The sequence below is a fragment of the Psittacula echo genome, assembly GCF_963264785.1.
Source record: "Psittacula echo genome assembly, chromosome: 7".
In the NCBI taxonomy this organism is placed as follows: domain Eukaryota; kingdom Metazoa; phylum Chordata; class Aves; order Psittaciformes; family Psittacidae; genus Psittacula; species Psittacula echo.
Window position 1 is genome coordinate 31,646,183 of NC_137740.1, and position 17,323 is coordinate 31,663,505.

The following is a 17,323-nucleotide window of genomic DNA, read 5'->3' on the forward strand; positions in this document are numbered from 1 at the left end:
AACCCACAACCAAAACCAAGCGTGGTTCTTCTTCCATTCAAGTTAAACTAAAATGAGAAAAAAAAAATAAAATAAAATAAAATCTTAGAAGCAGCAAGTTACAATTCTTTCTGTAATACCACATCATTTTCACTAACTTGAAGCATTTTCAAGATGTCAAAGACATCAACAGAACAGTAATTTCAAGTGGCTTTTCTGATACTTGTTTTTTGAATGGGTCCAGCCCAGGTCTGCAACCTGTACAGACATGCAAAAAAGGAGGAATTCACAATTATTCTGAAGTACAGATGTTGGAACATGCAGTTATAAAAATGACAAAGCAAAGAAAATACCTTCAAACTGTCAACAACCATGGGCTACTGACCACCTGAAGAGCATTTAATATTTTACATAAAAAAGAAAGCTGGAAAAAACCAAAAACAACCTTCCAAACCCACTAACAGCAGCGTCATCACATACAAAGTTCTCTACAAGCTTGGTAATCTCTATATTGCCCTTAATATGCAGGCTTGTATCTTCTCCACAAGATGCCAAACCACTAACAATTTTGGTTTTATTTAAATGCTTTTAATTAAAAAAAAAATATATATATATACTGCAAATCCATTTTGCTTATTAAAAAACTACTAATGCACCCTTTTGGAACAGAAAAGTGTGCATGTATAAATCAGTACAGGCGCTTCTTCTGCTACTTTTAGGAAAGCAAAGAACGTATTTTTAAGAAAAAATAATTATCAGCAGCCTGTTCTGTCATTAAATCAAATGTAGTTTCACAGTTGAAAAAGTTACTGTTTTTAAATTTGTATTTCCCTAAATCACCATTTCCTAATGCTTTGTACTAAAACACATGCCCAGTCTTGGGCTCCTTGCTCTGGCAGTCCTACTACAAAGTTCTGCAAAAAGTAAAGTGTTCAGATTCAATTCAAGCTCAAAATAAGCTACTTAGTGTTTTGTGCAACTGATTCTCAGAACAAAGGGAACATTTTTGAATCTCCATAAAGTGTGAATAGTTAAAAATAAAATCAAAATTCCAAGCCATCTCTGTAAAAATCTAAAGCTCAGTCAAAGGTGGTTTTACAGTCTATAAGCAGATCTTATTTCTGATACTGAGAAAAGATGCCATCCTCTTATTTACATCAATGTAAGTAAACAGTACCTCCACTAACTTCAGTTAAGTTACATCAGCACAAGACTGGCACAACAGGATAAGGTAATTAGGGTTAAATGCTTTGAAGCTAAAAGGATTTATTTATTTGTTTTGAAACACTGGCAGAACATTTTTCAAATGCCCCTCCTGATTATGGTAAGAACTGCTTAAAGCCCATGAGCTTCTACTTTTTTTTTTCTTTTTTCTTTAAATTTAAAGTCTATATAATGATGGTATGATTTGGGATAATTAAAGTCTTTCTTTTACTACTTGATGTTCAAAACTCCTACAGCGTGTGCATGGCATTTAGTTGCAGTATGTTTTGGAAACAGAGCTTAATTCCTCATACCTTTCTGTTCGTGCAAAAAGGGTGCAGAACAACGTGCCTGAACTGAAAGACATCCATACTTATATTTACAGAAATAAATGGCTAGGAAGGAACAAAGTACAAAAGAAGTTGGGCTCATAACATCCAAAAAATTTGAGTTGATATTTTCATTCAGGCTGGAAAAGGCTGACCATCTCTTAGATAAATGAGGTAAAGCATTGTTTCAATACCAGACAAATAAGGATAATATAGCACCTAATGTGGCATTTGTGCAACAGTTTCACTCAGTTAAATTAAGAGTTATAGCTAACAGGGTTTCAGATTGTGAGCTAAATTTAAATTGAATCCAAGCCATATTTTAAGAGAGCTGAACCTTCAGAGTGTGTTGACTGCTAAGTAATACATACAAGGGTAATTTTGCTCTAGAAAGTAAGACCAAGGTTAGCAGGAATGAAAATATTCATATGAACAAAATGGATGATGTAACAGTCAATAAAAAGAGTATTGGACTACTCCAAAATATTCAGCAGAACTAAGGAAATACAACTTCACATTCCCCATACTATTCTTGGAACTTCTGCAGTTTTCACAAAAACAGGTTTCCTCCCACAGCATCAAGTATCCATGTGTGCAGTAATTGACTGCAGAATCTTGACTATGAAAGTGTCTCGAAAGACCAAAGTCTTGGCTTTACAATCCCCGAAGGCTTTCATAATGTAATTGATTGCACATTTTTGATATATTACAATTTTCTAAATCAAGCCAACCACTCATTACCTCATCAGTACAGCCTGCACAAAGTACAGTTTATTTATATACTTATATTCTAATCTAACACCAACTGTCAGCATATTTTATATCACATGGGGTATTGCACTTTCTGAGTGGCGCCCTGGTGCATGTTTGCCAGTGAACTAGCTGAACCCCCCAAAACCCCAGACCTTTGCAATTCACTCCAAGTGCTGCAAATCTAGCAAGTTAAAATATTAGGGTGAACATCACCCTCAGAATTGTGGGCTTCACTAATTAAAAAAACTGTTTAATAAATAGAAAACCACTCCTACCTGAAGCTGTGCATAAGGGCAATCTGAAATCCTCAGTACTTCTGAACAGTTTCAAAAAGTGGTGCCAATTTAACTGATTGCACACATTGTATTGTGTTAAAGGACAACAACTAGGTATACAAATATATATAACACACACACAAAACAGACAAAGCTATAAAATGTTTGGTAACTCCACATGCTTTGAGCTAGCCAACACATCTGCTGTATGTTGAACTGCTTATTAGTGATCATATTGAAAAACCTAAAATTCTCTTTCTGATGTATCTGTTACTGATGTTATCCAGATTAAACAACCACTTCCAAAGGAAGAAGAAAGAGGAGAAATGGTGGACCCAAAGATTGAGGGCTTAAATGTACATTCCTTGAATAGCCAACATATCACTTCAGTAGTGTGAAAGTGATGCCCAAAAATTTTTGAAGAGACTTAGGCCAAGTTCACCTCTGGCATTAGTGGGTGTATGTCCCACTTCTTTAATGGTACTTGTGTCCTCTTTCACCAGGGTTGAATTTGGTCCTAGGAGTATATCTGGTCACCTTCAGTGACATTAATGGAAACGGGAGCCTTGGACAGATAGAACTGGGCTGCAAAATTAAAAGAGTGAATATTGGACAAATCATGTAAATAAAGAATATATATTAATAATAGTTCCTGTTATATAAATAGCCTTTATAAAAAAATAATCTTTCAATAATTTTAATAACTCACCTTTCTTTAGGTTCTGGAAAACATGTATGAAAAAAATCTATTCAGTTCAAGTTAGATTAAACCAAACCTAAGATGAACAATACAACTCTCTGTTGCACTAAACCCAATTTGACCATTCAATTTCCAGGTTAGTCAGTTTTGGGGGATGACAGGGAGTTTCTTTGTGAAGGTATGAATTGCACCTCTAGAAATACTGAGCAGAAGAAACACCATACCAAGTGGGCCTATTTCCTACTGCTTTCAGAAACTGTGCATATGACAGACCCAGATATCAAAGGGTCATCTAAACCCCATAACTGTTAATGCCTCTGAGCACATTTAAAAGGCACTGTCCTCTCACTATTGTTTTTAGATCTTTGAGCTTGAGACTCCTTTCCTTCAGCCTATGCGGATTTTAAATATTTGCTATCACTTGAGTTCTCTTCCCCCTCTTGTCAATCCAGCATAGGCTCTACCTGTTGTACCAGATCTAAGGTAATATGTGATGGACTCTATGTTCATGCTAGCATTATTTTCTTTCTCCTTCTAATTTATCCTATCAAATGAAAAAAGGAGACGTTCTTCCTTTTTGGGCTTAAGGCATAACATGAAGTCACACATCATACTAAAGCTTAATTTTTGAAGTGTACAATTTTAGTGCTATCTGAAACCCTGTTTTACATTATTTTTCAACAGTTGTCTGAACAGTTCATCTCTTTTCTTGCCATAAATTCAGATGTTCTTCATGGTTTGTGCAATTCCTATGCAACCAGTCTTTGCTGCTAATGGGTATTAACAGTGCAATACCCACAAAGTGGGCTCTCAGTTCTTGTCTTCTTTGTTTTCATTTCAGTTCAAAGCATGTTGTTTTATTGTGTGAAAGATCCAGTCCATTTTTGTTGTCCAGCCACCATGGTGAGCATCATTCATTTGCTTCATGAAGTACTCCAGAGCTTCCTGCTCAGTTTTGTCCAATGCAAGGGTCTTTCGAATGTATGCAATATCGTCAAAGGACTGCAGTTCTGGCATTCCTGAGCCAAGCATCATGGAGAAAAGATTTATGAAGAGATTGGCATGCTGCCGAATTGCTAGATAAGCTTTATAACACATCTCCTGGAACCTGGAAGAGATAGGGGAAAAAAGGTCAGTGTATTTATTTCCCTGTTAGATGTGTATTACTTTTTCACTTCCAAAACAGTTTTCAGGTAACTGGACACTAAAGAAGTAGACAGTCTAATAAGAACACCATAATGTTGCTGAGAAAATATACTCATCTTCCTACTTAGGTTTATCTTAATTTCAGTAAGAATTAGTAGTGGTCAGACTAACACAATAGCCAGACTGAAGACAGGCTTTCTAGCCTTAAACCTCATTTGCAATTCATGCAAGTATTTAACAACAAGTTTATGGGTGTTCACACAGCCATTTCACTCATTGCTACTGACATTTCAGATTTCAAAGCACATTTTCTGATACATAGCTGCAAAAAATGCTTTCCTGGTTATCAGAGATGCACTTCTCCTGTAGTTTTAAAAGGGCAGTAGCTGTTGCTCCTTAGATACTCTGGAGAAGGCATTGAAGACAGGGGAATTTGCTGTATCACAACATTGGGTGAGAAATGCACATTTATGCTGAAACCACTAATTTAAGTGAGGTTAAGGAAAAAAAAAATGCCAAAAATCTTCACTGCAGCATTGAGACAGACACTATAACTTAAAATCTGTCTCTGCCTAATAATGAAATTAGGATTAAAATTGAAACTCTCAAAGACTGAATCTCTGGAAAGACACATATTAAGAATGACTACAGCATCAGATATTTATTTATTATTTTAAAGTTATCTTTTCTTAGCAGGTTCTGCAGAATGTCATAAACTACACAGGCCAGCTGAAGAGCTGATATCACAGGAGCTATAGGAGAGAGAAGCATTGCTGAGTGACCAGCAAGCCTCTGATGCACATTACACCTGATATTTAAGAATTCTGGTTTTGCAGTTACGCAATGCTAAAAGGATTTTAAGTGTTATCAAAAGAATTTCAGATATTTAAAAATTTATCTTTATTCACATATGTGCTGATCCTGCAAAATTAAAGTGAGGTTTCATGAACCCAAGCCCACATACAAGCTATCACCTACTGAGTGATAAGTCGATGGCTGATCCTCCGCTACAGGATTAGAACATTCCCGCTGCAAGCCAATTAAAATACTACTTTTCAGTTAAAAGGTCTAATAATTAAAGATAAAATGTACTAAAGTAATGAAGAATGTACTAAAGTACATTTTAGGTACAAAATACTCTGGAAGTTAAATGCTGCAAAGGCTCACCTTTCAAACTCCCTTGTTTTAGTGCATTCTTGGGCTCCTTTACTAATCACTATTAAGAAATCCTGTGTTAAGACAAATGGCACACGCTCCCTTTTATAACCAAATTTTTTCTTCTTGTGATCCAGGAAGTGCCCAAAGTCAATGTGAAACAGCTTGGAAAAACAGAAAGGTATTTTAAGATTAGTAATTCTTTGTATAAAGTATGTCATAGTAAAATTGATCATTTACTTATAGTTCAGATGGATTTTTTTTTTTTAAACCAACTCATATCAAGGTGACATATGACATTATGCTATGTTTTTAGAAAAATGTATCTTACTTGTCCATCATCTTTCACCATGATGTTACTATTGTGGCGATCACCAATGCCCAGTATAAAGGTAGCAACACAGTAACCAGCACAAGAACGTGTAAACAAGTCAATAGCTGCATCATACCTATTGAAAACAGGAAACACTTTCATACAGGTGTTCTAAAGACACAAAAGTGTAGATTTCCCCCTCCCCTCCCTCCATTGAGGAGGAGCCAACTTCTACTATCCTCCATCAATGAAGCAGAGCTTCTGGACCGTATCACAGTAAGGCACAAATTCAGCATACTCTGAGAACAGTAGTACTTTGTTAGATCACTGAACAGTAAATTAGCTATTAAATTGACTCTTTTGAAGTCCAGCAGTTTTCATTTTGATGAGCTACTGTTAAAATAGAGACTTAAGCCAAATCTTCACAGCTCTACTTCCAACTTAAGCTTTACTGTTGAGAGAAGTCACACAACTGAACCCATTAAAAGAGCTACAACCAGGAATCCTAGGCAAACAAGGCTACAGGAAGAAAATAAACCAACCAAAACCAGATGGACATAATTCCACACTTGATCAGCTTTAGTTCTCTTGAAGTTTCCATCAAAAAGAGCATATGAACAAGAAAAACAAGCAACAGGAAATCTCACATTTCTCCTTTGTTTTTGTCCTTAAGCCACTGATGCAACGTATGGCTGTTGAACTGCAAAGCTCCTTTCAAGCCTCCTTTACACTGAATCTGCATGATGGTATGAGAGCTCCTGACTACCTCGATGAGTCCCACACAGTCACCAATAGACAAACAACCATAAGGCAACATCCTGAAAGAAAAAGGGTTTTTTTTAAAGTTAAGTTTTAAGACAGCAAGCAACAGGTATGTTTGATAACCCTTATCAAGTATCACCTGTCACTTACTTTAGGATATGAAAACCTGTTTTAATGTTTTATAGCTGTATTAACACTAGTCTTGTGGAAAAAATGTACCAGATATTACTACAGTAACATGCCAGCCACTGTGTCCACCAATGTCATTCTTCAGTTTTATATCAGGACAAAAGGTTGAGGCAAAAGTTTAGTAATGTGTTCCTGGAGGCCTTAGGCAATACTCTGGAAAAACCCTTTAAAAGGCATTCAGCATAATTTAATAAGATCTATTCAATGATATTCAAAGTGAATTATTAGAGATAGAATCTATGTATTCAGAAAATATTTGTTAAGATTCCATGGGTTACTGTAAGCAAGTAGCAGGTAATACTTTGTATGTAAAACCAGCACAGGACCTTCAAAATGAGTTTCTGAATAGTATCTGACCATATTACAAATACTAAACTGGACTCTACAGTCAACAAGACTGATGTTACCCAGATGTTAGTGAACTGTAAATAGATATTTGTTAATGGACTCTTCAAAGAAAATCATAAAATCACTTTTTGTAATCCACAGGACTACAAAGTGAAACTCAAAGGATGATATTAATTCAAACACTGTTGAACATGAGGGGAGACAAGGGGTGGCTATAAGGGGTGAAGGGCAGTCGTGAGGGGAGATCATGAAGGGAGAGGAAGGGCAGCCATCAGGGAAGATCATGAAGGGAAAGGAGGAGTGGCCATGAGGAGAGATCGTGAGGGGAGAGGAGAGGAGGGATGGCCATGAGGAGAGATTGTGAGGGGAGGGCAAGGGCAGCTGTGGGAAGTGAGGGGTGGCCATGAGGGGTAAGGGGCAGTCATGAGGAAAGATCATGAGGGGAGAAGCAGGGGAAGCCATGGGGTATGAGGGGTGGCCATGGTGCGTAAGGGCAGCAGCTAAACACTGTGGGCCACTAAGGGGGGCAGATGAGAGGTGTCTGTGAGTGGATATCATGAGGGGCAGCCATAAAGGGAGATCTCTGGGGGAGATAAGTTTGCCCTTAGTGACAGTTTAGTGGTGAGTTTGGCAGTCCTGGGGTAATAGTTGGACTTGGTGATCTTTAAGGCCTTTTTCAACCTAGTGGATTCTATGATTATATGATCTGAGTAGCCCATTTTTCTCTTTACAAGTAAAAGAAATTAATTCCATTGCCTTCCCTTTTTTTCACAGGTCTCTTTCATCACCCTTCCTTTAAAATCTGTATTTCTTCCGGTATGCTCAAAACACTTTATCTGCAAAAAATAAGTCAAAACCAGTCCTTTGTTCAAAGACTGAAAGAAACACAGCCATTACCATGTTTACCATCCTCTGTTAAAATATTTGGGAGTGATGGTCATGTACCTAAAAGCAGCCTTTTTCCCTCCTGAAGTTTCCTTTCTGGAGTGAAAGTGTCACACCTACAGAGTAAACCAGCCTTTTAGGAACACTGGGGTATCACAAGTTCTTAGTGATGCCATGGTGAAAAAAAAAACCAACAACTAGAAAAAGAAGAAAATCTATCATGGCTTTGTATTAGCCCTAAGAATCCAAGAGGCACCACTGCAATGCACAGCCAGTGGCAGAGCTGGTTGCTGGTGTTGCTGTGGAGGTGGGCTTCTCCTTTATGGATTAACAGAACTTTACTTGCAGTTACTAAAAAAATATTTATACCTAACTACACTTGCATTTTTAGATAAAAATTCCGATTTGAAGGTCAAAGGAAAACACTGCAACCTATCTATTTTCTTAAAGACTGTTAGACTTTCTGTACCATAGAGAGATACAGTTTAGTGGCCTTAGTGGGATGAGTTGCAATTTCTAGATCCTCAAAAGATTTGATTTTTGTCTGCAGCTTGCTCAAGATTCAGGGCCCATCAGCTGCCTCATCCTGCATGCTCGTTTCAGTCTTTCACTACAGCAGATGGACAGTTGCAATTTTTCTGATTTTTTTTTTAAATCAGCCTGTCACATCATGCTTATTCCACTTCTCTTCTAAAGCTTTATGCCACCTCTTTAAAGAATAATGGTGGCAAGAGGTGCGAGAGATGTATTCATGCAGGTTTCTACACCTGGCACTCTTCAAGATGTGGGGACTGTGAACTGTAACTCTGCAAACCATTCTTAGACAAAGCCGTAATTCTGTTCCTCATTACAGTACTAGAGCACAATAGTTTGCCAGATACATTAGAGATGATGTAGACCAGTGGGTTCTTTTATCTAGGTAATGAGAAAATGAGAACTGGGGGTGCAAAGAACATACTTCGCTTGACAGCGCAGAGGCAGCTCTATTATGCCACCACCTAAAAAAAAAAAATCTACCAAACAGCAAATGTGAAATTGGAAGCATAACCTGTCTAGTATCAGTTTTCTAGAAGCAGAATAGTTTATACTGAATGTCATTCTGCAGAAGTTACTGTACTCATAGACTATTTAAAGGTGGAGAAGCTGCACATGTATCAGAACTGGGCAATACCTACTTTGTGTACTGAAATGAAGGTACCCACTACAAAGAGTCATCACTCAACTGGGCTGCAAGTTCGGCAACTTGTTCAAAGCAAATCCTACAGATACAAATTAGCACACCATAGCCTGGCTACTGTGTGTTTTAGCTCTTGTATCCATTCCTGTATGTATACCCCTCACACCCACTTGAATGAGACTTAAGTATTTTTCAAATACAATTTTATCTCTACAGAATTCAGTAGTTTAGTTAACTGAAGGTCATTAAAAAAATTGAAAACTGCTCTTACATGCCTATTTATAGCATTTATTACCCTTGGGAAAACAGAAGCAATCTCTGGTAACAAACTAATGCAAAAACCATTAAGAAAAATATTGCTTGAGAAAGACCTCTAACGCTTACCGAAGATCCAGACCCTGATTTTGCCAGATGTTTTCCATAATTCTAATTATCTGAAGTGTCAGCATGTCCTGACGCAAGTCTGGAATAGTCAAATACAGACAGATTTGCAAATATGTAGAGACTGCAAATTTTGTAACACCAGAACACTTTGTTACATCTTACTTTTCCCCCCAAAAGTATGCCTAAAGTAAATGAGAAATGAGGCTTGCAGAGTTCAGCATAGGTTTTGTTCTCTCAACAGAGAGAAACGTGTTAAGTAGTTGACAGTGAATATAAATTTGTGGTGGTGATTTCAAAGCTGTTTAAAAAATATACACTAAAATCATGACAATGGAACTACAGATTATACTTCTGTAATATCTTGGAAGACATTTTCAAGTAAAAAGAAGAAAGTATTGAAATAGTACCATTTGCACAACTCTTACTTGTACATGCTTAATTTTTCTGGAAAACTGCTTTCCTCCTTCTCCTCCCCCCCACATGCATTTTATATACTTAGAAAAAAATACTGAATAGTAGGTTAGGAAAATAAACAGATGTGTAGCTTTTGGATTACACTTGCTTTTCCTTACCGTCTCCATTTTTAAAGATTATCTCATTGTTCTGAAATAACAATTCAGACATAATATCTGGGTTTTCCCAGTTCAACCACAGTGGCCTTTTTGCAGATGACATTATCCTGCACTCCTCAAGCCTAAAAAAAGATGTAAGATTTCTATGAAACAGGCACATAACAGATTTTCATTTAATATTTCCATGACATTAAGTTCTCCCTGTCTTCATCAAACTCTTTGAAATAGTATCAAAGATGTATGGGTAACTGACAATCAACCACTTTTACTTTCAGCTTCAAACTTAAATTAATAAGTGCAAAGTTACCCATTCGCTAAGCCCAACAGAAGAGCCAGCTATATTGTAATTTCCCTTTGGCAGTGTGTGTTCCTTACAAATGGAAAAAGGCCTGCACTTCCTGTCACCTTAAAGGAACAGCTCTCATGTTTTTCCCTAAATTGTTAAACCATTAGACTGAAACTACTTCACTTTTCATGAGTTATTGTGCTACAAATTTTTTTCTGTGAACTTTGAAGATACTAACATTTTTCAGTATGTTAACATTTAACCTTAACATTGTTAATGTTAACATTACTAAGCATTTACTTAAATATCTAGATAAATTTAAAAAATTAATACAATACCGAAGATTTCCCAGTTGATGCGCAGGATTAAGAGGAGAGATAAAACCCTGTAAAGCATCCATAAAATCTGGCCGCCTCATTTGTTCAACAAGAAACTTCATCTGTACCTGATAAATAACCACATTCAGGTTTTGATAACACTAATTATATGTAAGTGAAAGTAAGTTTCAGATTTTTAGCTTTGTTTTTGAAGCATAGTTTTGCACATTTCCAGTGTAAGCAACTCTACTTAGCCACACACTATACAAATTGAAACCCTTAAATCTATTGCCTTAAGAGGTAGACAATGGCAATGCACATAGAAAATATAGCAGCTTCTAGAATAACATATTATATACTCAAGTTATCATTAATACTCTTCTAGTTAATCAATTGATACACAGTTCAGAGTAATTCCTGTGACTCAACAGCAATAGTCTGGGGATGCAGACATCTTATAATACCTTCTGGGTCTCATCTTTTTTTTCCTGCTTGAGAATATCAGTGAGGTTAATCAACTTCTCCATAGCCTCCACCTGCCTGCTCAGATGTTTTAGGTACATTCCACACGCTCGACAATAGGACTCCAGAAGTAAACCAAACCTCTGACTTACAGTTTTATTGTGCATTTCAGACCTACACAGAGAGGAAGAACAGTTATAGCTTTAAGACAAGATGACATAGAGGTGCCAAAAATGAAGCAATAGCTGTAACATCATCCCACTGACACATCTTCCCGAGAGCTGCTTATAGACCCATCCTTTTCAGGTAAATAACTTTTATTAATCTCCCACAGCTCATCTCATTTTGACTAGACTGATCGAACTTCAGTACCTTTTACAACTAATTTGGCACAGAGTTCATAGGCTTTTCCCCCAATTGCTTCTTGATTTATTCTGCCCTCTCTACCAGTATTCCTTGCCTTTATTCAAAACCCGTGCTTCCCAGAAACTCAAGCTTTCAATTCAAATTCCAGGTTTCTTTGCCAAGAGCAAAGCTAACCTGGTTAAATAAGACAAGGAGAAAATGAAACAATCCCAGGCTGTGGCCCTTCAAGTTTCCTTGTTCTTACCTCCTCTTATTCTTTGCAGCTCTTAAATACATCCCTCAAATTAATCAGACAATTTATTCCATTACCTCTGATGATTACCAAGGGAAATAGAAAACAAAGCATAACAAAGATTTCTTGCTTCTTCTGTGCCTGATCACACTGTCTTAGAACAGCATTTTCAGGTGAGACCTAGCTACAATCCATTATACTGTAGGCTGATCTATGCTCAGCCTTCTGAACACCAGGAATTACAAAAACCATTGTTACACTTAGTAAGGAAAAACATAGATATTTAAGCTATCAAGCTGCATATTAATAAGCATGTACAAAGAGTTATTTTTTCAAAGCCTTATCTGGTCAAATTGAGTGGCTCTCTTTAGACCTCAACTATTTGTAAAATTTGCTGGAAGACTGGTGAGTGATAAAAAATATAAAGTTCAAACAGCAGTAATCTGTCAAAGTTGTAAACAGTTGACAGGATGGGACGCCTCCAGCAGACAGACTACCCTGCTTTCAACATAATTATCATTATGTAAAAAGAAGTAGAAGACTAAGTATCTATCATTAACTAGCTTTTGAAACTGCAAAGGATGACTTCTATTACCAAACTCTACACTCAAACTTTCAACCAATATGAAACAAACTAAGCGGTAATACTTTCCTTAAAAAAAAAAGAAGACATTTTAGTATGCCAAGCCTTTAGAACAATAAATTGTTTACAGCTAATAGGAATCCCACTACCCCTTAACATATTAAGCTTACTTTAAATGCCAGAAGAAGAAGTGTCCTATCCTTTGATTGGTCAGTGCCTTCTTGAGTAAAAATCTCACAAGCTGATTATCCAAGTACTGTTCATATTTCAGAACCTAGTTAAGGATAAAGAGAATAAAAATAATCTGCTGCAGTTACTTCTATGAATAAAATACAGATTAAAGGAAGTTAAATAAAAAGAAATCTATGTTTTACATGAATTTCTGTAGAATGACTGATCTGGTATTAATACTTGCATGTGTTTGAATTTGAACAATATCTACTAACAGTGCATTGGCTGCCTGTTTCAGAAACTTACCATCTGATGCTCCCTTCACTATTACAAAATATTTTGGCCTCAACTAGCTTGAAATTTTGAGAAGATGCTTCTGGCTCATACTTTCCCATATGTCAGAAAAGCTGAAAGAGCTGCCTGTTCCAGTTGGTAGAACAGTTCTGCATCTCTGTAAAATCCTGGCATTCAGTATCAACATGCAAAAGCCCAGCACTACAGAAAATTAACTACATTTCATCTCCTCCTCCTAAATAATCCGCAAGAGAAACATACTATTGATTACCTGTTTTTCACACCACCTTTTGTTGTATTTTAAGCCTCTGTGATTATTGGATATACACAAGACATCAAGTATACCAAAATATGTTATATACCTGTACTAGCTGGATTAAGTACTGAGACAGTTTGTCATCTGTCAAGTACTTCTCTAGACACCGAACTGCAAAAGCTCGCACCATTGGATCTGGATAATTACAGTCCAAAAGCTCCATTGCTTGCTCTGGCTTGATTGGAGGCCAATCTTTTACCAAACAGTACATCTGTGGACAAGAAGTCCAAGCATGTTACACATTTGCATTGATTACAAAGAAGCTGTAATACACAGCTATTAGAAGGTATTGTCAGACACGAACTGCATCCGAGTAGAAGCTATTTACTTGTCAGCCCTCTCTCAATAAACAATTTGGTATTAGTTGCCAGCTGATATTTTATCCACTATAAACACAATGAAAACAAAACCTCACATATAACTAATTGACAAATCAGCAACATAACAGGGATTCAAGTAATGCCACAAAAGGAAATTTTAAGACTTACACTGAGCTAAAGAACAAAAACTACGGACCAGACTGATCCATCAATTATAGTGGCAACTTGGACAGGTTTTCATTCAATGTATCATGCACATGTAACATGTTTTAAACTTCCAGAAGTTTCTCTAATACCATATTTTTAAGCTTCTTCAAAACTTAAAATTTCTTCAGCACTATATGTTACCTGGGCCACTTCATCTCTAGAATTCCATTTAACAGACAGAAGTAATTTGGGTAGAATTTCTGGAGTATTCACGCAATAGTGTCTGGGAAAGAGAAAAAAGGTGTATGTACAAATTGCTTTGATAACCATCTACTATGTTCCCCTCAGTCTTGCACATTTTTCTTCCGTTGTCAGCAGAAAACAATCAATACCATATGGTGGTGTTAGGATTCATGTGTGAAAGTAAGACTGCAGTAATGGGGAAAATGTAAACTAATTCAACAACTTATTTTTCCCCATGGCTTATGAATTAAGACATACGGTTCAGAACGCTTTAAAAGCCTTTTCTAAAACACTAACCCAACCAATACAGAGCATAGAAAAGGGAGCAAAATCCAAGACAGTCATGACAAATTCGAGAGTGATTAGGGTAAAGTTGATTGTGCCAACAAGGGCTTTTCTTTAGTTAAGTTTTTGGTTTTAAATACCTGTGGCTCCAGAGGAAGTCCTTCTCTTGCTCAGTGATTTCAGACAAAGGATCTCGTGTACATATAGCTCGAAGTTGCTCCTTGTCACTTTCTCTTAATTCATTATCTCTAGCTATTCTGTTACTCTGTAGAGAGAAAGCAGTCCATTAACCCTCCATTAACAAATTTCCTTCTGTTGTCATACTACATACGTGAAGTACTTTAAGAGTACTTAACACAACACTTACAGCCTATGTCATGCAATACTATCTTGTTTCCTTTGCTGTAACTGAGGACTTAAAATTTAAAAACAGAGAGATGAAAGACTAGGCCTTTGATTTCTACAACTACTTCTAGCCACTACTGGGACAAGAAGAGTGACATTCCAACTAAGTCAGCTGTGTGGAGAAATAGCAGCAGTTGCATCTGATGAACAACATAATGCAGCATGAAATGAATCTGGTCATTTCTATCTCCATTTTTGAGATTAGCTAGAAGCTGCTGAAAGGGATGAAAAAGAAACAGAACTTGAAAAACAGAATATGGGGTGTGAAGCTAGGTAAATAAAAGTCAGAACGCTGTAGGAAAGCCAGAGTAACAGGAGGACTGGAAAACATTAACCAGAATTAGCATAATACATTTCCAAAAGAGTATAGAAAACAGAACTGGTATATGTTGAAATTAATTTTATGTAAGACTTCATTCATTAGAACCAGCTTAGACCAATGGAAGAGGTATTGAAACTACTGCTACGAGATATTTCACAACTCATATGGCAAGTTCAATTTTTTTCTCCTATACTTTCCATTTCTCAGTTCATTTAACGTGGATTTTTTTTTTTTTTTTTTACAAAGCAACATACGAAGTGATGCAGTTTGAGGTTTCAGCTACACAATCAATTGCACTGCAAAAACCAAAAAATCTTAAGAAACTTATATTACTGTGTTCAGTATAAAATACAGGTGTAATAAACAAGATTGAAACTTAAGATAAAGCTATCCCAACAATTCCACAAGAATTGAAGTTTTTCATAGTGAACTTATGTTTTCACATCTGCATGATACCTACCACTACAAAAGAATAAGATCACTCTTCCAAATTCAAAATGTTTAAACTGTAGAATCACAGTATTCGGCCTCTTATTCTGCTTTTTCCCTAGGCAATTTCTACTTAGCACATTAAACAAGATAATAAACAAGAATGAAGAGAGCTTTGTCTTCCAGTTGTGATAATGAAGTTTTCAACTGGCTGAACTAGTACTTTGAAACACAAATACCCACATGGCTTTTACAGAAGGTCTTTACAATGCATCTAGCTTTAAAAAACATGAAGAAAAGAACAATCTGAAATTTCCAGGTAGGAGATCAAGGCATCCTTTAAAAGGTGAAGTGGTGTTTTCTAAGAATATGCACAAATACAGACACAGTTGTCAGGTTATACCACATGCTATAATACCTATTTCAGACTGAAAGTTCTTTATTTTATATTTATCTTTAATTACATAAAGTATGCGTTCGCATGATGGGTTCACTACTACTATGTGGGAATATCCTGGCCTTCAACCTTACATCCACCAATATTAAGGTCTCGCAGGATTTTTAGCGTCTTGCCCTGTTAGTAGTGTGATAGTGCAAGATCTTGCACTAGTAGTGTGATCTAGTGCAGGAACATGCACCAACATGGTTTTTTTTTAATTATCATTCTGAAGCACATGGATTGGACTTAAAAGTGGGGAGAAATTATTCAGGACTACTCTCAATGTGGTATGGGAAAATTTTTATAACACATTTTAAAATATTATGGTATTGGATACAGTGAAAGTAGTTAAGAGAGTCATTCTGCAAGGAAGTTATTGGATAAGTGACTTAATCACTCTATTCCTGACATAAGATCAAATAGTTCATACTGTTCAATAGAACAAGTAATTGCACATATTCATCTTTATTCTGAAAGAGTCATCCTAAATAGTAAGTGAAAGTCAAAAAAGTATAAAATGTACCTGCATAGTGGGTCAGAAAGATCATAGTTTAGGTCAAGCCCAGAAGGAAAATGCATTTATCCTGTTGCGGTCAACACCAAAAACTTGAAATTCTATGAATTGTGGGACAGTAAATTAGATTTCATATTTGAAAATTCTTTCATATTTGAGATATTAATGGACCTATAAATGATCTCTTATCAATAAGTATTAATTGATTGTAAATGCAGTGTAATGCATTTCAAGCTTACACAAGAAAGTTATGCTCTTTGTATCATAACAAAAACATTTAGCTAGAAATCATACCTCAGTGACTGCTTTGCTGATTTTGATCATTTCAGACAAGCATTTTTTACCTCCTTCAGATATGGACAATGCTACACAGTAATCAAGTATCCAATTTTCAAATGAGTAACAACATGCTTCATTTTAAATCCCTAAATATAGTTAATATTACAAACAGCTATAAATATGCACAGTACATAAGAAGATTTTGGCAGACCACAAGAAGAGTTGAAAGAAAAGCAGTGTGAATGAGAAAGTGAGACCGAAGCAGTGATATACATATTGTTTCCCTGTCAACTTACTCACTGATGTAAATAGGCTTTCTCCATATTTAACCACTGTGACCACCTTCTACAATATTGTCAGGTTTATCACAAAAAAGACAATAATTTGAGACTTTATTTGACCTTGTATTTTAAGATGATCATTACTTCATTACTTTGTCACTGAAGTGAGAGCTTTTCTCCTTACCATTTTCTGGTTTTGCATACAGATCATATTATCATAGAAAACAACGAGTTGAGCATATATAAGGGCAGGTAATAGGCTGTGTTATAGCTAAGGAATGTTATTTATGAAGGAGCTAGCTGTTCTTAAACATTTATTAAGAGCCCCTCAGCACTGCTCAGTTACAATATATACCATAAGCAGATATACCACTCTATGATGGACTTCCTGTGGTGTCTCAAGAGAAATAAATGCCTACAGCTCTTTGTTCAAGATATGTTGAGACTGTTATAAATATCACC

The 17,323-nt window shown here is 36.2% G+C and overlaps 1 protein-coding gene across 8 annotated transcripts in view; it reads right to left on the reverse strand.

Moving 5' to 3' along the window:
- Window positions 1-357: 357 nt before the first annotated feature.
- PIK3CA (phosphatidylinositol-4,5-bisphosphate 3-kinase catalytic subunit alpha) overlaps window positions 358-17,323 on the reverse strand; it is a 44,615-nt gene continuing 27,649 nt past the window's right edge. For 7 of the 8 annotated variants that reach the window (XM_080624179.1, XM_080624174.1, XM_080624178.1 and 4 more), the window contains 12 exons: window positions 14,333-14,457; window positions 13,866-13,947; window positions 13,244-13,408; window positions 12,587-12,690; window positions 11,238-11,409; window positions 10,795-10,901; window positions 10,171-10,292; window positions 9,599-9,677; window positions 6,501-6,671; window positions 5,872-5,989; window positions 5,553-5,704; window positions 358-4,347 (listed from right to left, as the gene is read on the reverse strand). In XM_080624179.1, the coding sequence (XP_080480305.1) occupies window positions 4,077-4,347; window positions 5,553-5,704; window positions 5,872-5,989; window positions 6,501-6,671; window positions 9,599-9,677; window positions 10,171-10,292; window positions 10,795-10,901; window positions 11,238-11,409; window positions 12,587-12,690; window positions 13,244-13,408; window positions 13,866-13,947; window positions 14,333-14,457 (1,668 nt within the window). In that variant the 3' untranslated portion in view covers window positions 358-4,076. The remainder of the gene's footprint in view (window positions 4,348-5,552; window positions 5,705-5,871; window positions 5,990-6,500; window positions 6,672-9,598; window positions 9,678-10,170; window positions 10,293-10,794; window positions 10,902-11,237; window positions 11,410-12,586; window positions 12,691-13,243; window positions 13,409-13,865; window positions 13,948-14,332; window positions 14,458-17,323) is intronic. The other variant, XR_013957465.1, reaches the window with a different exon arrangement.